Genomic DNA, 23924 nt, shown 5'->3' on the forward strand with positions numbered 1-23924 from the left:
CCTGATACTATTTCGATGTGAGAAACTGCTGGAAATGATTCAGTGCATGAGTGATTCATTTGCGAATCTAGCATCGTCCGAATATTATGAAATAATGCAAGGGAAAATTATTCTACGGTGATCTCCACTGACAGACAAGAATTTACAAGTAATATTTTATTGATTAAACTATCAAATGAGCAAGTGATATCAGCAGGATTGGAAATGTTGTACAACCTTCGTGCTAAAATTCAACAGTTTTCGCTTTTTCCACACAGCAGTCTATCGACTGGCCTAAAAATGGTGCAATATGCAAAGAAAAAGTAAAAAGTAGCCTATAGATTTCCCACTTTATAATTCTAGACAGGGCGAAATCAAGCACGTTCGTGTATTCACTTAAATTGGTGAATTAATATGTGAGTTATAAGGGATTAAAGAGAGAGACATCACGAACAATGAATGAGATCTATAAAATACACAGGCTCACTCGTCTTGTTGACCCATGGGGATCATCCTAGTGCTCATTGATTGACTCTTTAGATGTGAAATCAAGCTGAACAGACCATGGGACAGTCTGACCAGCCCATAATAACCAAGGTCACAGTCATGCGAGGTCATGCGAGACAGATTTGATGCAATGACCCATGTAACTTATTCTCAATTAGGTGCAATTAAATACAGCAACAATCTTAAGTGCTTGTGTTGAGCTACGCAATTTAAGTTGAACTAAGAACAACAACTATAATGCAATACTGTTTGTATTGCTATTTTTTGATCAATGAGAAATGAAGGAACTGTGTTTTGTTGTAGATAGCTTGAATCAGCTACAACAATACTAGTCAAAATAGTTTTAAATATAGATATTAACCCAAATATACAACTAAGTACTAACACACATAAAAAATGTACAATAAGATGATTACTGTAGATGAGTTCAGTTACTTTCTTCTCCTGCTCCTCATGCCATCTGAAAGAGACGATCTCGTCATCTATTCAGAAGCTCAAACAGTGCCCATAAAGAAATGTCAGAGTCAATGGGGATAATAGCTCCTTAGATTGATCAGTTTAATTATTCATGCAGCTATAGCTCATGACATGAAAAAGATGTGGTGTCAATAGAGCTTCATTGATCCGCTGAGCTTCTCAGCTGCTGACTGCAGCAGAAACATTATTGTGCGATACTGCAGCATTGTACCTATTTTTACATTTTGACTGTGCTTTAATGCAAGACTGTGCTTCATCTGACTTTGTAATGTGTTTTGGGACTGGCACGGTACATAAGGGAAATGTGAAAATGGATTTCTCCTTTTTTTTTGTACGTGGATGTTCATTATTCTCCAAATGGAGGCCAAAATATTGGCTTTGATTGCTTTATTATACCTCTAGAAGTATAGCCTCAAACACATCCATGCTTTCTCCTGAGCTCACAATGGGAAAATGCACAGCAATATACATTCTTAAGCTGTACTTGATAAATCTATGCATGAATTCTCAATTATCCTATGAATCCCATGCCGAGAAACTTTTACAGAAAGCTATATAGCAACTCAAAAGTGAGGACTTGTGTATATTACAGTTTTAAATTCATATTTGCTTGCCTATCTTGGTGGAAAAGCAGTTACTGCTGCGTGGCAATAATAGCAAGGAATGACATTCATGCTCTCAATAATGAATTGGCCCGAGAAAAACTCTCTCTTTTATTGTAGACGCACTTACAGGGGAGAGAGTGAAAGAAAAGACTGTCTGTTTGTAACACATGTCTGTTACAAAATGATAGAGGGACTATTTATGAAGCAACCATACATGTTGGATTTAGCAACCAAAACAGTGTAAGCCTATAGGGGTTTTTTTTTATTTTATTTTATTTTGTAGAGTGTATATGCTCCTGTGAATATGAGATGATGTGATTTAAAATAATCTTTCACACTTAAAGGATTGTTCACACAAAAATGAAAGTTCTGTCATCATTTACTCACACTCACATCATTCCAACCCAGTATGACTTTCTACTGTGAAGCTGTGAAGCTAGAATGATAGTGTGCTGGTCTCTCTTTTTTGCATGCAATTACAATGGGGACTGGGGGTTTTGAAGCTACACAAAATAATGTGAAACCATAAAAATAGTATTTAAGTGGTTGAAGTAGACTTATGAAATAAATTAGTTTTTGGAGATGAAATATAGATGGCAATTCAAATTGGCTACAATTTTACATTATCCTAAATATGCAGGCACAAGTTGCATTTGTATGAAACGACCGCTGAGTTTGCGATGACACCACAAATCACAACCTTCCAATCCAATCAATTCCCCATGGACAAAATCAAGTTTTTTCTTGTTCGAGAAGCTGTAACAATCTGACATACATCACAATACGCTGATTTCACGCAGCCAACATTTTGAAATCGAAAGCGAGGCTCCGGTAGGAAGAATCCCAGAAGTACAGATCAATGAACAATGTCGTGGCCTACCAATCTGAAGCTGCTGCCGTGATTTACACTATTGGATGTTAATATCCAATATAGGATATGTAGTTCGATCTTTTTTTATGTTCAGAATATATCTATAAAAATTGCCTTTATAAATGTATAAATTTCACATGACATCATGAATTTTGCGTAAAAATACACACCACTTTCAAGTCAAGTGGCGTGTTATCTTTACGCATTTTGAGCTATCCGCCTGTATCCACGTGTATGAGTGTATGTCTACGCCATTAATGTCCGAGTGATACCGCGTGTATGTACACGCCGTTAAATGTCCGATCGAAACGAACCAAAATGTAGATTTACTTCTGGGGAGTGATATATTTTTTTCCTAGGATGGTAGGGGAAGACTCATAAATGACCAAATGACCCAGTGACGGGTAAATGACCCAGTGACGGGTAGGTTTAGGGACGGGGTTGGGGTAGGTCATATATTTCTATATACTGTACAGTAATAACGTTAAGTCAACGGCGTTGATAAACACGCTGAAAAGCGATTATGCATGTTGATAGCACGCCAAAAATGGAAATACAAATTGGCGTGTCATACACGCGCGATTTCATGAGATCAGTCTGAAATTTCACTGTATATAATCTAAAGTATGAAAGAAATGTATGTACATTTTTATAACAACAAATTTCTACATTAAACACAACAATACGCCATGGCATTCGCGACTCTCCTATGACTAAAGGCGACACTTCCGGTTTTCTTCCCACCGGAGGCATTTCAAAATGGCGGCTGCGTGAAATCAGCGTATAGGGAAGAAAAGGCTATTGCATATTCTGTTATGCTGATTTTTAACAAAAAACATTCACTCAAAACACACCAGATTCAAACTCAGGTCGCCAGCATATAATTCCATTGCACAAACTATGCACATTTCTGGCCTGTCCTGCTATTTTTATCACTATTATCTGGTCACCTCATGTGTCCCAATAGTCATTTAGAACATCACCTTCTCTATCCTCAATTAGAATGTCATCCATCATGGCTGTAGCACCAAATTCCCACTCCAGTCAGAGAGGTGACAAAGAGCTGAACTGTGGGAAGAGTGCCTGAGTGTCTGACAGAGGGACTCACTCCACATGAGTGCACCTGACTGGCAGGACGTCACCTTTAATCTCTTTACTGACAAAACTCAAAGACAGCTCATTTGCATCATGCTACATCACATCCAGTATGTGTTGATATTAAGAGTTCAAATTGTTTATAGAAAAACGGTGTATTCTTCTGTGAGATTGCTTGCATTGATTTTGCTCCATTATTTACATGGTGTTTATCTCCCTTGGTTGAAGCTGTCTTGTTCCGTGTCTGATGAATTAATCTGCCATTCAATCTGACATTTCAGATCTTCTTGAAAGCAGAAATTTTGCAGACATTAGTAACAATGACCAAACACATCACACTTTAAATAGCCATGAAGGGTATATAGACTTAACCCAGCTAACAGGGGACATTCAACTTTGGATCATTTTATGGCAGGGTAATCTCAAAGTTATGAACAAACTTTCTTACAGTAACGTTAATAGAATGTTCTTTTAAAGTTATTTGGTATTAAATAATGTCAAAATATTAGCACAAAAAAAAAACTATTATTTTCACATCATTCATGGAACTTTTTTCCCCATGAATCGTTTTAGTTGGACGTTCATCTAATGTTTTTTGTTAAAAATGTTATACTTAAATTCGGAAACACTCCCATAATGTTTGCAAAATGATAAAGTGGAATTTTCTTTTGATGTTTTGGCTTTTGGTTAGACGTTACTTCGATGATCCACTTTAAATATTCTACTAACTAACTTGTCAACATGTCAACTAGTTAGGTTAGCGTTAGGGTTCAGGTTAGTAGAATAAGTTAACGTGTAGTTGCAAAGTTACTTATAATCAGTCTGTTGGGGAGCATCAAAATAAAGTGTCAGCAGATATGACAGTCTACTAATACTCAACACTCTAGTAATGACTGATAGTTAACATGTAGTTGCAAATTTAGAATGTCTAAAGTGGACGGTCAAAATGAAATTTGTTAGCTGGAAAAGACTTGTATGCATTTTAAAATGAGTCATGTCTTGCAGGATTAGGATGTGAATCTATACAGTCATTTCTGCGGTTATTAGCCTGCTGGCAGAGTGAAAATGCCTTCATATAAAAACTGAAATATCATCAACCACTAAAGAAGCACAATAAGATCATAATGTATCCATCTAAAAGGCAATAGAGAATTTAGCGAGATCAAATCAGTGTTATTTCTAACATTGATCTTATGCTGAAAGTCAGGCAGGAAAATCAGAGCCACACATCATGCAGCAGCAAGCGTCCACGGGAAGTGATTCTGGACATCGTGGGAACACTGAATTGCCTTAATGGCCGTAATAATGTTCAGCTAATAGCATAGGGCAGTAATATTTGATACAGGCCACACATTTACAGTGCTTTTTAATCCTGCTGCGCAGTGGATGGCAGTGCTTTGATTGACCCACTAATATGCCTGTAGTACTGACCCACCTGCAGTTTAGTCCATCAGTCCATTAGCTTTCTCACCATTTGTGATCAGGCTGGGTGACTTTCACATCTCACTTTGTCCTCCTTTCAAACCCTCCATCACTCCCACCACCATACAATTGCATGCATATTATGCCTTTTTATCTTATTTTAACCCTTTACTCACTGTGCATTTATTCAAAACTTCTGAAAATAGAGTGTGAATGAAAAACTAGCAGTCCTCCCTGAAGAAATGATATTGCTTTACATGTTGTTTGCATTGCTCAAAAGATGTTTTATTCAAAGTCAACGCGAAACAGCATTCACAATACACAAACAAGTCCATAATGTGATATATTTCTGTGTAACAGGATATTACATGAGAAAAAAATGTAGGATGGGACTTGATTTTATCCACTAGAAACTGATTGAATAATGAAAAATAATAAGAGCACGGTTGTGTCAGAGGCAGAGCAAGATATATTTTGATTAAAAATTATTAAGACGGATACAGTTCACAAAATGTCACGGTTGGATAGTGGAAAGGATCGAGGACTCAAGTGCAGAAAGAGGATTTAATAAAAGTAAATATGAATACAAAAACTAACAAACAAAAACAGACAAAAAGTAAAGGAGGTAAAACATGATAACAACGAACCAGCACAGGACTACAAACACAGGGAGACTAAATATGAGAGCAAACAAGGAGGCTAATGAGGAAAACAGGTGGGACAAAATAATTAATAATCAGATAACAAGAAATGAGGAGCAAAGACAGAGACAGGAACACAAAACACCACATGTGCTACATTATGACAGTCAGTTAGGTGACGCCTTGGGGGTGAGAATGGGCTGGTCTTATATTTCTTCTAAAATCCCTTTAGGACAAATAAAACAGACAGTTGTTGACAAATCTAGTTTAGTCACAAAACTCTAGAGGTTGCAGAGTGATCGTGCTTGACATGCAATCTACAAGCAATCACATAATTATCGAATGGCACAAGCTGATTGGCCTGTTGATCCTGCAGTCAATGAGAGTGCTTGTTCAACATTTAGGCTATGTTTACACAGAAACGTTTTATTCTGCGTTTAGACGAGCGTTTTGGGTGGGAAATCCGCGTGCATATGGTGACGCAAAAGTGTGTGAAATTCAATGTAGTATGCACTCCAGGCGGCTAGGTGGCGATGTGAAGCACTGCCACACGACAACAACACCAAGTCCGCGCGCCTGCGTACAATCTTCACTGTTAAGCAGACTTTTGCGTTTTTACCCTTACCCTTACACGGGAACGCGGCGGTGGAGCGTTTTTAAGATTTCCACTTTGGAGGGTGGTTTTCACTTTTTTTTTTTATATATTTTTACGTTTTCACCCGCGAGTGTTCTCGTGTAAACAGGGCCTTAAATAGTGTGGTTCATTGTTTGCTGTGAGCTAGTTCCTCTGAAATCTTCAACCATCCCAGCTCCACCTGCCTAGATCTGCTACAGCATTTATATAACTATATGCAGTGGACAATCTGTGGATAATTTGGTTTAAAAACAATTTGAATACAAAACGTTTGAGTTCATGTTGAGCTTGCTGATTTTTCATTGCATACTCAATATCTTGGCAAATCTGTGCACAGTTTGAGACACTGATGAGGTCTGAAACAATGACTGGGGTGTTTGAAGTCTTCTTTTGGTTTCTGTAATCTGCTGTCTGTGAATGCTGTCTAGAAGCAACAATTGAGATATTACTGTAAAGAGATCTCATTTGTGATATTTCTTTTCTGTCTGGATTACCCAGAGCTAGCCGCGAAACCCCCTAACATCTGATATGGTAAATAAAACATAATTTTAACAGGATTGAAAAATACGCCATGGCAATTTATGCTATTAAACACTCCACTGTATGGCTTAATATGTGTGTATAATTGGATCCTTGTGAAGCCACTCAAACTGTTAAATGTTCAGAATGAGCTGCCAGCCCACATCTCAGCTCAAGAGGAGAGTGAGAGAAAAAAAAATTTCTTCTTATCGACGGTAATACTGCACAACTATTGGAAATTGGACGTGTGACAAAAGCGCATGAGATAAATGCAGGATGGCATATTCTTGAATTTAAGTAATCTCTTAATAATTTGTGATACCACTATATACAGATCTGCCAGATAATTCAAGAGTGAGTTGGCACAAACAGGTTGCAGGTCTTCATAGCCTCGTGGGCTCCACCAAAGTGACAGAATCACACAAACACATGCTATGCCTGGCGAACTCATCAAGATGTATGACAGATTATAAATCAAGTCTGCGCGAGAAACCCCAGAGATTTAGGCCTTAAATATGATAAGACAGATGGAGCATTGCACTCCCTAGGTATCCACCTCTCTCTGCCACTTTATGAGACTGTCTCCTTTCATTGTTCCCTCAAAATTTACCCGGACACCTTCTGCGGTTTTTCTTGAGATTGCATTCCCGTGTTTATTCTAAGGCTAAATTAAACGAATGGTTCATCCAAGAATTACAATCTCATCCTCATTATTACACGGGACACTAGAATTCTTTGATTCTGATTGGTCAATTACTGCATTCCACAATTTCCTAATTCTTGATGTTTTCCATGGTAACACTGGACTCTACATCACTCCGATCGCCCTCAGATCACACTGCAAACTTGCACTTTCTTGTTTCATACAAATGCAGCTCCATCTAGTGCCATTTTCACAACAATCAGTTTCAACATGAAAATTACTGTAATATTGCTGCAGCATTCATCCTGTTGCTTGGCCAATTTTTTTTATACATTGAAAATTTTTTTCTTCAGGGAAGGTTTTAAAATAATACCTGTAGGCCTATACAGGTAAATAAAATAACTTAATCTCAAATTAATATTTTATGACCATGCATTTATTCATTGTGGGTCATGTAATATGATGAAAAATCAATAAATCTGGCCATTGTTGCAAGTGAGTTTTGATATTTGCATTTTGGAAAATGTCTCTGGAAAGGAAATTAGGTATTAGTTTGTAAAAAAGGTTAAACTGAGTAAATATTGACATTTATTCATTTAACAATGGCCAACTTATAACTACCCAATAAAAAAATTATAGAAGCACACTGGATGTTTTTCACGTTAAAGTGATAGTTCACCCAAAAATGATCATTCAGTTATGATTTAGATCTCATTCCAAAACTGTGTGACTTTCTTTCCTCTGTGAAACATAAAAGAAAATATTTTGTGTGGGGGGTAATCTGGCCATCAAAACTATGGTCACCAAATCTATTTAGTTACCAACATTCTTCAAAATACCTTCTTTTGTGTATCATAGAAGACAGAAAGTCATACAGGTCATACAGTGAGTAAATGAAGACAACATTTTAATTTAGGAGAGTCTTTGATACCTGTATAGCTTTGATACAGTGCACATTCCAGCTGGATTCACAGTGCTAAAGGGGCAAAGGTCTACACACTTATTTTGCTTTGATCCTCCATTAGACAAGCTACTGTTGTCACAGTACTACTGTACAACAGTTGGCTGTTGTAATGGGATTCAGAGAGCAACATGAACAGCCTCAGGCCTTCATGCGCATGAAATAGAGCTTTGGAGGAGTGTGTCTTCGTATCTGTTGTGCTTCATCAGCCACTAACAAGGACATTGTGGTATACAATACATGTCCTGAAAATGAAATAGCCCAGTTTCAATTATCTTCCTTTTTCAATCATAAAAATTCAGCCCCTCATCTAGGAAAACGTGTCATGGTTGTTTGCTTCCATGTTCCTTTCATCAAAAATACAAAGGAGAGGAACTTGTTTCTGCTCTCTATTACATGACCAAACTGATTCACAGCATATTACATCTATTATCTGACTCTGTCTTTTAACTCACAAGAATGTAATAATAATATGATGTGATTACAGCAGCAGTTTGTTTTCATTAGTTTCTCCAGTAATCCTAATGTTTTGTTCTCGACTTTAATTCAACTTTGAAACGAAAGACCAAACCCGTTTGTGTGACTGAGAGAGACATCTAGTGGTAAAAGCATATAGTCACACTTTCCACCCTTTTAGTTTGGAAGTGTTGATGTAGCTATTAAAATTTCCAGTCTATGAGGTTTGACCCAATATATTTTCGCTTAACTTCGCTGTTACATTACATCAGTATATTCATCCACAGCTTGGACAGTGAGTGTCAACAAATGTTGTTATCAAATTGTTGTACAATGTTTATTTTAGAATAATCACTCAAGAGGGAAAAAATTGAAAATGTATTAATATCAACAGTCACTGTTATTAGGCCTTCGAAGTAATGTTTCGTTGTCTTATTGCACCATCTGGTGGTGTGTTCTATTTACACGCTTATAGGCTACTCGTTTAAAATTTGCATCTTAGCACTTAAAACGCGATTTGATAAAATAAAATCTTGTTTTCTATTTCCTATTTATTTAATGAGTTTTTTCTTTTTATAAAGTGATACATTTAAAAATACATTTCCATAGGCTTCATTTATTATGAAAATATACTTTTGGTATAAAAAAAATATTTACAAAATCCTCTTCCATTCCTCTAAAGTAGGCTTTGTGGTACCCTAACTATGCTGAATATTGCCTGCAGGCTTATCTTCTTTTAGTCGTAATTCACAGTCTTTGGGCCCACCTTGAAGTTATTACAAACAACAATGAACTGAATATAGGCCTAAATATCCACATATAATTGTCACATTCTTGGTTTGTTCCATTCAATACACATGAAGATGTATGAATTCAAAATTCTTCAATAATCAAACCAGAACACTAAAGGTTGCAGAATAATACACAGGAATACAAAAGAGCATAAACATACTCAAAGTAAATAAACCAAGGAAATTAACAAGGAGGTCAACAAGAATAAACTGCAAGGAAACACAAGAAACAAAAGCATGAATGAAAACAATGAAATCTAACATCACCCTTACAACAATAAAGAGTCTATATGTAGCCTATAATAATTTCATTATACGTGAGCACTGGAGAAAACAATGTGCTGAAACTTTTGCTCACGATTGTCTAGTTTTTAATTCACATGCACTTTTGCACAATGCAGTATATAAATAAAATATTTTTCTACTTTCTCCAGTCTGTCAAAATTACAGTCTGTCAGTTTGTCAAAATTGACCTTTTTTGGCTCTACACATCTGAGGCAAAAGGGATTTTACCTATTTTGTACGTGCTTCATTTTCAAGTGTGTTGCTCTACAAAGGCTTGCCACCAGGTGGACGTTTTCAACCACACTTTATTTATCTTTACACATTAGATATGCGAATATAGTATGTATATGGGATGTTATGATTAAATTTAAGTGCTGATAAATAATAATTTTTTTAAACCTATTATTGAGATTTACGTTTTTTTTTATTTCTTGGAGATACATGTCATTGTTTACTATTATATTATATTATATTATATTATATTATATTATATTATATTATATTATATTATATTATAAATACATCCGTGAAGTTGCTTTTTTATTTACCAATCATTGGACTGATGTAAATAAAATCTCTAGTCTGGAGGAAAGCTGCTGCAGTTCCAACCATCACCATCCGCTGTCATGGCGCTGCATCCCTGGCTGAGCTCCTGTGCTCTGGGTGGGGCTTTGCCAGCAGTGGGGCATTTCCTCCAGTGTCGGGTTTCTCCAGCGCACTGGCATTTAAATCTGCTGCAGTGGAAAGCCTGTGGACGCCTGTCATCGTGAGTGAATCTGCTCCGCTGCAGGATTTTGCGCTCGTTTTCTTTTCTCTTTCAAATTTCCAACCCTGTCTATTGCGTTCGCTGAGTGGTAACATTGTCGCGTCTAGCGGCGCGCGCTTTTATTCCAACAAAGCCTGAATGAAAGGAAGGCTGCCTGTTTTGTTATGTTTTTGGCCGTGATATATACGCTTAATATTATATAATGCATCCTATTTTGTAAATATGTTCTAGTCCTTTTTGCATTTTGTGTCGTCAGTGGTCTAGAGAGACTAGGGAACATTTTCCATGGACTCTTAAATACATCTACGTCAGAAAAAAAAGTCATTCATTTTAATACTGTTCGTTGGTGCATATTGTGATCTAATTGTCCAAGGAAAACAGAAATAGTCGTGTAAGGTTGCTTATTCTCGAATTGCACCATGTTCAGCTGGTTAGGAACCGATGACAGGAGGAAGAAGGATCCAGAAGTCTTCCAGACTGTCAGTGAAGGACTCAAGAAGCTCTACAAAACCAAACTGCTTCCTCTGGAGGAGCACTACAAATTCCACGAGTTTCACTCTCCCGCTTTGGAGGATGCAGATTTTGACAATAAGCCCATGGTTCTCCTGGTGGGACAGTATTCCACTGGCAAAACCAGCTTTATAAGGTATGATGTGTGTTTTGGCTCCTGTTAAACAGGTGCTGGTGGTGTCCTGAGCACTGTAAGAACATCAGCCAGGAAACTTTATAATAATGTTTATTACTGTTATTCATGAGAACATATTTGAATAATATTTAACAGGATACATGTAAGAATATTTTGTGTGTCACACCTATTTTTTTGTGAAAGATATATTCAGGACTGAGAAGCTCACAACAACGTGTTGCTGTAAAATCAGAAATTATTCCTCATTTATGATTTATTAAACATCATCTCAAACAGCACCACTTAAACATTTGGGATATATTTTATATAACTGTCACAATTACATTTGCATCATCCAAGTTTTATGTGAGATGCCAATCCAATAAGCCACAAAATGTAATGACTTCAGTGATATAGATTTATCATTCATTTGTTTACATGAGAATTTCAGTGTTCATTTAATACAAGTCTTGATGTTATGCAAACAATGTTTAACATACTATAATTTTAGGCTTGGAAAGAGACTGTTAACCTGTCAACAGAACAGGCCTGGCTCCGGCTCTAAGATGTATCTGTAGGACACAATGTCGCTGCTGTGGTGTGATGTTTGTCTGTGGGGTTATTTAAAGCTTTTAGGTCTAAAAAGAAAAGCAACAAACTACTGAAGATCACCAGGCAACAAGAGACACTTCCAATGACTCCAGCATTGCCATAGTTACTTGTTGTCACTAATAGGTTCATGCAGAAAAGTTTAGAGATGTAAATTTGGTTGGAGATGCACCAGTTATCCATTTGAAAAGACATCATGTGGTCATTCCAACATTTTTAAGACTAACCTGAAGATTATTCTGATTGAGAAGTTAAACGAATAGCTTAAGTACTTTGTAAGCAAGTGTGATATTAGGCCTAACAGTTATTTGAGATTTTGTAGGTCTATACAAACATTATGAATTCATTAAGCAAGTCGTGGATTCTGTAAACAATTATATGATGCATTGGAACAGCATTTATAATGAAAAAAAATCACAAAAATCACACAAAAATATCAATGCACAACTGATAATAATATGTTCCTTGAGTGCCAAATCAGCATTTAGAATGATTTCTGAAGTATCACGTGACACTGAAGACTGGGGTAATGATGCTGAAAATTCCGTTTTGCTAGAATAAATACAATTTTTAAATTTATTGAAATAGAAATGTTATTTTAAATTGTAATAATATCTCAAAATGTTACTGTTTTTACTGTATGTTTTTTAAATAAATAAATAAATTCAGCCTTATGGTGACCATAAACTCCTTTAAAAATGTTACCAACCCCAAAACTTTTTAATGTTAGTGTAAATATTTTCTGTTTCATAACCATCATAAAATGTAATGTCATTGGCTATAGTTAATTTTAATTACATAATCTGGGATTCTTTGAATAGCTAGGCCGTTTGTACTCGGGGTGAGTCTTAAATGTGAGGTATTGTCCTGCAGCAGTAACAAATGTGCCTTCTCACTTTGGCTCTGGCTCTCTTTCCTCCTGTGCATTATTCATAAGGGCCGTGAGAGCCTCAGTGGACACAGTGTCTGTTCTGCTGACTGCATACATAACTAAGAAAATAAGCTCAACTTGCTCTGTATGTTTCCTGAATGTGAGAAAGTCCATGAAACACTTCATTATAATGTCATGAGGGGTTTCATGCCTATCATTGAATCTTTTCAACATGGCCCCATATACAAAAGTGGTGGTGCTCACTCTGTTTATAAAAATTGGTGGAGATACCCCCGTTTTTGACATCACAAATGTGTAGCTCATGAATGTTAATTAGATTATGCTCAAGCTATTTAAGATCTACTGTTTTAATACATTATGATACATTATGTGATGTATAGAGATCAAATCTCTATTTACTTTCAAATTCAAAGTTTATTTTGTTGGTCAGTGGACTGGACAAACACATTAGCAAGTAACTTTGGGGTAACACTTTACAATAAGGTTTCATTTGTTAACTTCTATAGTTAGAATGAACTAAAAATTAATAACACTTCTACAGCATTTATTAATCTTAGTTAATGCTCATTTTAACATTTACTAATACTTTACGGAAATCAAATGTATTTGTTAACATTAGTTAGCTTATTGTGAACTAATATGAACAAACAATGAACAGTTGGATTTTTTATTAACTAACATTGATAAATACTGTAACAAATGTATTGCTCCTTGTTTGTTCATGTTAGTTAATACATTAACTAATCTTAACAAATAAGACCTTATTGTAAAGTGTTGGCAGTTTTGATTTGAGCACCAGGGTATCCATATTGCAATTCACCATAATGTATTTTTATTTTTATTAAATAAATAAACTAAAATTATTCACTCGATCAATGTAGCTACACTGCCAAAAAGTTAGGCAATATGTTTTAAATGTTTTTTGTAGTCTTATGCCTAAAAACACTAATATTCTCAATTATTATTCCAATTAAAAATAACTGTTTTAACATAATTTATTCCTGTAACTGCAAAGCTGAATTTTCAGGATAATTTCAGTCTTTCGTGTCACATGATCCTTCAGAAATCATTCTAATAAGCTGATTTGGTGCTCAAGAAACCGTTATGTGATCAATTTAATGCATCCTTGCTGAATAAAAGTATTAATTTCTTTAAAAAATGACGATCGTGTATATTTTTAGCCAGGGAGAGATTAGTTTGAATTGTTTTGTGATTTCACAGGGTTACAGAAAAGTGATAGATAACTTCCTCTGTATTAGATACACTGGCCTTGGCAAAACATCCAAATGACGCCAGTGTTCTGTTGACACTCTTGTGTTATTGGCATAAACCACAGCTAATAAGTTCTCAGCTGAGGCCAAGTGTCCTGTAGTTACTCAAACTCTCATTTTGACCTACACTGTATTCCAAACAGTCTCAGTGCCATCACATGTCCACAGCAGGGTTTGTTTGAATGACTCTGTGCTGAGAAGAGTAAACATTACTGTATCTCAAACTCACATTAGAGTGTCATCTTAGCAGTGTTCCTTTAACAGCGACAGAAATCATGTGAACATGGTCTTATCTTGAGGTATCCATTACTGGGATGGAAGTCTGAGAACACATTGTAAGTTTGGGATATTTTCCCTCATTTAAACATTGAAGTATTAAGCTTTAGAAACTTGACCAATTTAAAAAAAAAAAAAAAGTTATGACATAAATGCTTAAAATATTTAAGATTCTGATGTTTAAGAGGCTGTGGGAACCTTGATTTATTGCAATATTGAGGATATTCAGTTTTATTTAGATTTTAGAAAACTGTTTGCTCTCCTCTCAAATAAACTGTTTCTTGTTTTTCACTGGCTTGTCTCTTAGTTGTTGAGGACTATTGCATCTTCTTTGAGCCTACATTCAGTATGAGTATTCAGATACACTTAGACTTTTAAAATGTTTATTTTTAATATTTATTTTACACATGATAATGTTCATTAGAAGTGTTTTGATCTAAATGAATCTCTTTTTATAGATATCTCCTGGAGCAGGACTTCCCTGGTATGCGGATTGGTCCAGAACCCACAACTGACTCCTTTATAGCAGTGATGCATGGCAACATGGAAGGACTAATTCCAGGAAACGCACTGGTTGTGGATCCCAAAAAACCCTTTCGGAAACTCAACGCCTTTGGCAATGCCTTCCTTAACAGGTGGGATAAAAATGTGTTTATTCAAATGAACAGTTCAACCAAACTTTAGAGCAAAACATTTAGAGCTTTTTATTGAATGTTGAATGTGAACAAACCATGCAATAAAAGTAACAATTACAGACATTAACAATAGATAACAGATTTTTAAACTAAAGGATGGAAGACAAAATAATAAAAAAAAAACACACATAATATACAGTGTGTTACATACATACAATGATACAAAATAATGTAATTAAATGACGCTACATTCAAAAGTGTGTTTTAGAATTTCATAGTTATGACTCTTTTTTAAAAGAAATTAATTTTAGTATTAATTGTTTTAGTGTCATAATTAAGTAATTCAAGTATAATGAAAAACAGTATTACATTTGAGTATTGTTTACATTTAGGAATAAAATATTTTGCCAATAAAATTATTGCATTTTCTATATATTCTAAATATAATATCAACTATATCTACTACAACTATATCACACAATTGTGAATTCAGTTTTTGAAGCAAGGAATTTTGATAGATCAGACCAAGATTTTTTTGACAAAGAAATGTTCTGGGGGTGATTAGTTTCCCTGCCTGCAAATGTTTCTTATAGTTAGTTTTATTACTACATTTTGGGTCATAAATCTTCAACTAAAAAAAAAATGGTCTGAAGTAGCATGGTCCTCCTGCGATCATGATGACATCACAGAGGGGGCTGGTGCTAGGCAACATTCCTCCTCTTGATTGAGTTTCCTCATGTTGTCTGATCCACTGACCTCCAGTCCAACACAGTCTCATGAAGATGCGTATCTATACCACGAGTGTCATTTCTCGTGGCATTTATACGCCAAAAGTGTTTTTTTCGTGTATATGGTACGCACTAAAAAACCCTGGGTTAGGTTTAGGGGGGAGGGGGGTGGGGAGTTCGTGTGTATTATACGCAAAAAAGTGCGTATCATATGTACGCGAAAATCGCGTGCCAAATACACGCAAAAACTGTTTTTGGCGTATAAATGCCACGAGAAATGACATTCGTGCCATAGACACGAACTTTCATGAGATCGGGCTGTCCAGTCACATGACTACGCCACAGACAGATAAGAGCTCACCAGCATATTAAGCAGGCTGTCATTTACAGTCTGAAAATTACTCAACAATAAAAGTGATAGAGTGAAAGTTCTTTGTGAATAAATCCCATAAGGATGCAATTGCATGCATGTGATTATTCGTGCAAGTGGTCTGTGCTGCACATACTGTAGTAGTCTGAGGGTTTGGCAGGCTGCGCTGCTTGTTGTGCAAATCAGCAGAAAAACTCTTGAGAAAATTGTTTCTTTGCCTTTTGCAATCGCAAAGTTACATATTTTTTAAATTGTCTCTCGTGCAATTCTGTCAGAAGACAAGCAACACACACTTTTTAAAGGACAGATACTTAACCACATGTCAGTCCAAACCTGTATGACTCACTTTCTTCTGTGAGAAGATAGTTTGAAGAATGTCAATAGGACCAAAACAATAATGACCTCCATTGTGTGGACAAAAAAATAGTTTGAGTCACAGAAGAAAAGAATGACATGAAGTTAAGTATAATGGACATGAGTAAATGGTTTAGAGCCCGGCCGATAAAGGATTTTGAAGGCCGATACCGATACAAATATTTGTTGATTTTAGAATCCGATATATCGACCGATATATATATATATATTTATATTTTTATATTATATTTATTATTCCAGAAACGTCCAACAAAACATTAACAGATTTCCCAAACATTAGTTATTTGTAGTTATTTGGGTTTTAACTAAAATAAAATGATAATAATATTATTTTAAAAAGATAATAATTCATTTTAAAAAGAAACGTGTTTCTTTAATTGTCACAACAGAACAGAAGAACATCAAAATATATTAAAGTTCTGATAAATAAGATAATATAATAATATACAACTCCAACACTCATGACATGGTTGAAGCATGTTTCGTCCATTTTTATTTTATTTTTGAAATATTAATTTATCGGCCATTACGACTCTGAGTTTGACTTCTCTAAGCTGCAAAAAATTGTCTACCTTGCCGGTTTAACGTCTGCAAAAAAAACTCTTAGCTCAACACTGGCTCCCACCACATACCTTGGATATATTCAAGTGGTTGTTTCAACTTCAGGACATTATAATGTTAGAAATATCCACAGCTCGGGTGAACTTGGCTCAAATCTCAACACTAAAAATTTGGACAACAGCCGCTGATAAGGTCTCCAAGTATATTGCGCAAAGCAATGTTCAGGACTCAGTTTGAACACTTTATCCCATTTCTCTATTTTTTATTTTTATTTATTTATTTATTTTTTTAAATGTTTTATATTTCCTGTGACTGTTTTTCTGTTGACTTATCTGTCCATTTTGTACCCCATTATAAAGAGACCGCGGGGTGGGTGGGTGGGAGGGATTGGTAGATAGGTTGTTGTTTGTTCTGTTTCTTTTTGGCGTGTTTTATTGTCAATTTAAAATCTAATAAAAAAAAAATAAAAAATGTATCGGCCATTACAACTGCCGATACCGATAGTATGGAAAATGCTTAATATCGGCCGATGATATCGGCCTGCCGATAAATCGGTCTGGCTCTAAAATGGTTGCAGAATTTTTGGTGAAATTCCTCTTCACCATATTTACTGTCTTTGTGCAAATACATTTTCTCTTCACAGTTTGGTACAAGGAGGTTGTAAACATGCTCATGTGATATTACATGTCATGCACCCTTTTTGGCTGTGGGTTTATGTCATTTGAAATGCTTGAGACAACTGCCCTGGTTTTCAGATATATTTTTAGATATGTATATCATTTATGAAAACACAAATAGCAGCAGCTCAGTGTACATGTTGTATACTGCATATTATTATACATCAAAATATTTGACAATTCAAGAAAGACCGCTACAAATATGGTTATTTTGCAATTCGATTTTTTTTTTTTTTGAGTAGTTTCTCATATTAAATAAAATTCTCCAGCTTAAAACTTTCATATTTGGCCTAAACTGCTAGATATTTTGTACTTGCGTGAGGTCTGGTGCCAGATGTTCAGTAAATGTTCATGCTAGAATGTGCTCTTCAGTGCTTTCAAGTTGTTTGTGTCCATGTAATAGTAACTGTCAAAAGAAGAGTAAATGATTTTAGGAAAAAGTTTCCCTAGCCTGAGGTCCTTAGCGATTCACTCCAAAGCATGACACACTTTTTCTGGGCTTAGTTCACACACACTATACCACAAAAACCATGCACAACATTTTGGCTTGCTTTGAAAGCCTCTCAGAGCCGACATTTTTACTCAGGCTATAAAAATGTAAAGTCGTACTTTGCTTTTTATGTTTTACCATGTCCATTACCATGTAGTGGTTTATGCCACTCTGATCCATATATCTACGCCAAATTATTACAACTTCACAGTTTTGGAGATTTAGGACTTTTTAGTTGAGAGCTTGTTGAGCACAAGCTCAAATCAAGAATGAAACATAAAACTGTAGAGAACAGGAGGAATATTTTCACTTCAAGAATGAAGCATATAAGTGGGATGAAGAAGGATTGCAGTGTCCTTAATTGTGACTCCTGTTTGTTTGGGTTGGCCTTCAGGTTTGTGTGTGCACAGCTACCCAATCCTGTTCTGGAGAGCATCAGTGTGATTGACACTCCAGGAATCCTGAGCGGAGAGAAACAAAGGATCAGCAGAGGTAACCGACTGCCAAAATGCATAAACGCACATGTGTGTAAAATAGAAATGTAGACTGACCCAGGAGCAATTGTATATACACTACTGTTCAAATGTTTGGGTTGGTACATTTTTTTACTGTTTTTGAAAGAAGTGTCTTATATCGCAAGTTATATGTTTTGTTGGAAAATATTTTTTTCAGGATTCTTTGATCAATAGAAAGTTCAAAAGTACAACATCAATTTGAAATAGTAATCTTTTGTATTGAAGTCTTTAGATCAATGTAATGTGTTCTTGCTGAATAGAAGCATTTAAAACAAATCTTACTAATTCCAAACCTTTGAACCGTAGTCTACATGATATCAGATGCATATGCAGTTTCTCCTTTGGCTTCCCCAAAACTTCTGTTTGGATTCAAAAGTTGGATTTGCCAATCCTTAATTTCATTATACATGTCTGTACTACATTTTTTGCAGTAAATAGTCAAATATTAAGGGTTGGAGGTATAAAGTTTATCATTTTACACATTAGCAATTCTAGATGTAATGGTTTACGATTGTTTTGGTTGGTTATACCAGTCCTAGAAAGTTTTTAAAGTACAATAGCATATTAATATCATGTGATTTAAAATGTAATATCTGAACTTGTTCTTGTTTTCCCTGTGACTGAAAAAGATTTTCCTTAGGAAATTCTAACCATAAGACTTGATCTTGAAATTGTATTTATTATAATTGTTTCAGTATTTGTCCATGATTTTCTCATGAAGAGTATAACAGCATGTGATGGTGTATTGTGTAACCGAAGTTTCAATCTGTTTTTAATTGTGATGTGTTGAAAGTCCTTGAAAGAACATGGTGAGACGAGGCTTTATCAAGATGAAGGGTGTTGTTTTGGCTTGTAAACTGTAAGGACATATACAAAATTCAATGGCCTCATTGCAGGCCTTATAGTGTGAAACTAGTGCAAAAAAACGTATTTTTGATAAACAAACAATAGTTTTGCACCAAAGGGGCGTTTGCACCTAATATTATTTTCATCCACAGCTGTATTTGTATCGAGAAATGGTTGGTGTGCTTCTTTTCGTTCTCTGGTTTGCTACTTATAGTGATGGATAACAAGTTTGAAAGATATTTTGATACTAATTTGGTTTTTAATACAAGAAAACATTGAAAGCCTGAATTTAGCGGAAAGCATTGTCTCATAAATGAAGGAAATTTCTGTCAATGGTGGCGAAAGAGTTAGGAAAACTACCTTATGTTTAAATGTTTGTACAACTCTTATCTATTTGAGTGTTGATTATTAAATAAGTTTGATTAGTTAATTAATTCCGTTTCGGTTTTCGGCCAATTGCTTCCTGAATTCTCAGCCCAGAATTTTTATTTTGGTGCATTTCTACTTTCATATAGTTGTTATGATATTTCAGTGATATATAAGATGCTATTCAGTAACTTCTAGTTAAATTACTGTACAGATAGCCTTGTAACAACAATTAGCACATGGTTACTTCATCACTCATTGAGAAAACTCCATTGCAGTTGAGGGGCCGTAGTATTACCACTGTGCTTGTTCCTGGCATCAGCACTTTTCATTTTACCCAGTCACCGCATTGAGCCTCACAGACCGAACTGATACGCCAGAGGATTATACACTCGTGTTTCTGAGGCCTGAGCCAAGAGCTGGGCTCCCCAAGGTCATTTCAGATGTGATTTCAGAGAACAAATATTCAGCAGCCCACATTTGTGCAGAAAGTAGTAAATGGTGGTTTAGAGGTAGTCACTCGACAGTAAAATGTGTCGTCATCTGATACTCCAGCCTCTCTAAAACGTACTTGTACAACTGCAGAACAGAAGTTTGTCATTTCTTTGCCTATAGAGGCACCACATGGATGATAGATGCACAGTACTAGTGTATTCATTCAATACTGCCTAGTATATTGCTATGGGCACATTGCATTGTGGGATACAGTGCCTATGTACAGTGCCTTTGTAGTGTGCTTTGGTTAAATACTCCCCATTTTTGGCAGTAATACACTACCATTCAAATGTTTGGGGTCAGTATGTTTTTTTAGGATTAAATAAAATGCTTTAAATTGATCAAAATGGACAGTAAAGATTTATAAAAGACTTTTATTTCAAATTTAAAAAAAAATACTTTTTTCCATCAATGAATCGTGAAGAAAAAAAAAGTACCATGGTTTCCAGTGTTTTCAACATTGATAGTAATAGGTAATATTTCTTCAACATATTAGAATGATTTTAGAAGATTTAGCTTTGCCAACACCGGAATAGATTACATTTTAAAATAAAATAAAAAAATAAAAAACAGTTCAGTTATAGTGAAAAAAATTATATTTTACACTATTATTGTTTAAAACTGTCTTACTGAGCATAAGGCTTCTTTCAAAAATATTTGACATACTTTGGAAAGGTAAAGTGCACAGTTGTATGCTATTCACCGTGTTTACACTCAGTCGACAAATGATTCTTTCTTAGGTAAACGGAAAAGTATTTTAGCATCAAAATAATTATATGTTTAAAAATAACAGCACTAGAGAATACATGTGGTGCTAAAAGGGTTTTAAATGGACCAATAATGATTTTGCTGTGTGCTAGTCTGTAGCTATGGCTTTAAAGAGCTATCGATTGCAGTGAACACGTTTTTTTGTTGAGCTTTTAAAGTTGCCATTGAATTGTGGATTGCGTCATTTGGAGTGTTCTCACACATGAGTGCATGTGATAAAAGCAAGCGGCTTCTTGCCAACTAATGGCACCTTTACACCAAACTGCATTCTGCTTCATTAGCATTAATCTAGTGTTTTGCGATCAAGTTTGCTGCTAGAACATGGAGGGACAGAAATATCTGATTTCTTTAAAAAAATCTTAAAGGGTTAGTGTGGTATTTTACACTTAAAGCCCTGTTATAAGATTGTTTCTGATGAAATAGTACAGTTAAGTTTATGAATGATTGTTCCAGTGCACATAGACAACCATTGTGTAGGTGTGGGGGTGCTAACACAGAAACCTAAAATTCTCGGGACAGCACCATTTGTCCAAATTTCAATCTTAACCATTCTATTTCATCAGAAATTAAAAAAATAAAAATCTTAAAACAGGGCTCTAAGTGTAAACCGAACTAATCCTTTAATTTGTAACGAATGTCTTACGGGGCATGTCATCAAAGAGGGTGAGTAAATGATGACACTTTTTCCCCTCCATTTTTGGGTGAACTAACGCTTTAAAGACTCAAGTCATACCCAGATTTGTTAAAGTAGCATCCCTGCTGTCTTTTTTTTCCTCTCTCCAGAAGTCTCATTGACACGTCAGTGTGACGGTTGTATTTAGCAGGACGTAATGAGAAAATGTCTGTCATGTGCCCTCTGTTCTTTGATTATGTCAAGTGGGTCTGTGGAATTTCTCCCACAGTCTCACATGGGATGACAGTGAGGAACGTTCTCTCTCATATTCATGACTACAGGCCGCTCACTTCGCTTCTTCCTGTTGACGGTGGTTCACATGCACTCAATTAAATCAGTAAGCCATGATGACTGCTCTGTGAGATCTGTTTGTGAGGAGGATTTGGCCAGGTGTGTTCAGCCAGGTGCATGTGTTTATGTTTATGCTCGCTAACTGTGTGTGTGTGTGTGTCTGTAATTATAGCTGCTCTTATTGTCTTTCTACTTAGCCTTGTCCCAGACGGCACACCCACGGGCCTTTCATGGTCGTCATTTGATAAAAACTTTTTTTAAACAACATAAAAACAGGCTGAAACTGTCAGGTCTGATTTGCTTTCTTGCACTCAATTCTGTTGTGTTTATAAAGAGCTTTACAGAAGATATACAGTGGATCCCAAGAGTCTGAGACTACGTAAAAAATCTGGGATTCAGAATCAAATTTAACATGATGACATGATTTGATATAAAATTGAAATAAGAAACATAACAAGATTCAACACTAAATTGGGCAATTTATAATTCTTAAAGTCCCCGTGAACCGGAAGTTGCAAACAATTTTTCTCCAGTGCTGTGACGTACTTCCAAGTGAAACGGAATATTGAACAGAGGGCAGGGTTTTACTCTAGCGCTCCTCCTCTCCATCTCTCGCTCATAGCAAACTAACGGTTTGAGGGGAGTGGTTAAGCGTTTCCCCACCCAAGCTGTGAAACCTACGTCATCAGAAAAAGAAACCGTTCCAGACCGGAAGTAACTTTTCAGATTTTCATTAAAGATTACCAAGGTAAAACATTTTTTTTTTATATATATTCACTTGCACAGATTAATTGTTCACCACAAGACTAGTAATATGCGCTAACAAAGTAAATAGCTTCAATTTTGATTTCACGGGGACTTTAACTTACACTTTCAGTTATGACTAATCATGCTAGTTATATAATTTGTAATGGGTAAAATGTTTTAACAGAAAAAAAAATTCACTTGAGATCTTCCCATTGTACATGTAGAGAAACTTTGACATACATTATGTGCACCAAGGCTGTATTTATTTGATAAAAAAAAAAAAAAAATTGTGAAATACTACAAATTAAAATAACTCTTTTCAATTGTATTATTTATCCCTGGGATGGCAAAGCTATTTTTTTAGCATCATTAATGTCTTCAGTGTCGCATGATCTTTCAGAAATCATACTCTAATGTGCTGATTTTCTCAAGAAACATTTCTTATCATTATCAAAGATGAAAACAGTCAGTCATGCATTCTCTTCAGGAGTCTTTGAATAGATTAGAAAGTTCAAAATACATTTTTGTAACAATTTAAGTCTTTACTGCCACTTTTGATCAATTTAATGCACCTTTGCAGAATAAAAGTATACATTTCTTTAAACACATCTTAATGACCCTAATATATAATCATAATTTTGGTGGGTGAGATGAACTCAGCCTTTTCCTGACAGCACCTGCAGTATCAATGTCAGAGTAACCTTACTGTAAAGTGTAGAGCACCAGCACTGAAAGATGCTTCCTCACCCAGATGACTCCATTAATAACGTCCATCAGCAATTTTTAATGCATCCATTACAAGAATGGCATCTCACAGAAAGCATTATAAACTTTACACCGACACAGCATGCAGTATATTCACAATATAGTCGACTATGCAATGATACCATATTAAAGTGGTATTTTTGTATTTGTGTGTGTGTGTGTGTGTGTGTATATATATATATATATATATATACACTTTACACATAGGCTTCTATCTTTTAGGTTGTGTATTTTTTTTTTTTTTTTTGGCAATTAAAAGGAAATATGATCTTAGTCGCCCCACTGTTTAGAGAGTCA

The 23924-nt window shown here is 35.5% G+C and overlaps 1 protein-coding gene across 3 annotated transcripts in view; it reads left to right on the forward strand.

The window, feature by feature from the left end:
* Window positions 1–23924, forward strand: part of ehd3 (EH domain containing 3) — a 48423-nt gene that overhangs the window by 12818 nt on the left and 11681 nt on the right. The window contains exons 1-4 of one of the 3 annotated variants that reach the window (XM_089118811.1): window positions 10477–10652; window positions 11080–11298; window positions 14784–14960; window positions 18556–18653. In XM_089118811.1, coding sequence (XP_088974937.1) covers window positions 10513–10652; window positions 11080–11298; window positions 14784–14960; window positions 18556–18653 — 634 coding nt within the window. In that variant the 5' untranslated portion in view covers window positions 10477–10512. Of the gene's footprint in view, window positions 1–10476; window positions 11299–14783; window positions 14961–18555; window positions 18654–23924 lie in introns of those variants that run through there. The other 2 variants (XM_039692589.2, XM_089118812.1) reach the window with 2 other exon arrangements.

This window comes from Pimephales promelas, chromosome 13 (assembly GCF_988280905.1).
Source record: "Pimephales promelas chromosome 13, fPimPro1.hap1.1, whole genome shotgun sequence".
In the NCBI taxonomy this organism is placed as follows: domain Eukaryota; kingdom Metazoa; phylum Chordata; class Actinopteri; order Cypriniformes; family Leuciscidae; genus Pimephales; species Pimephales promelas.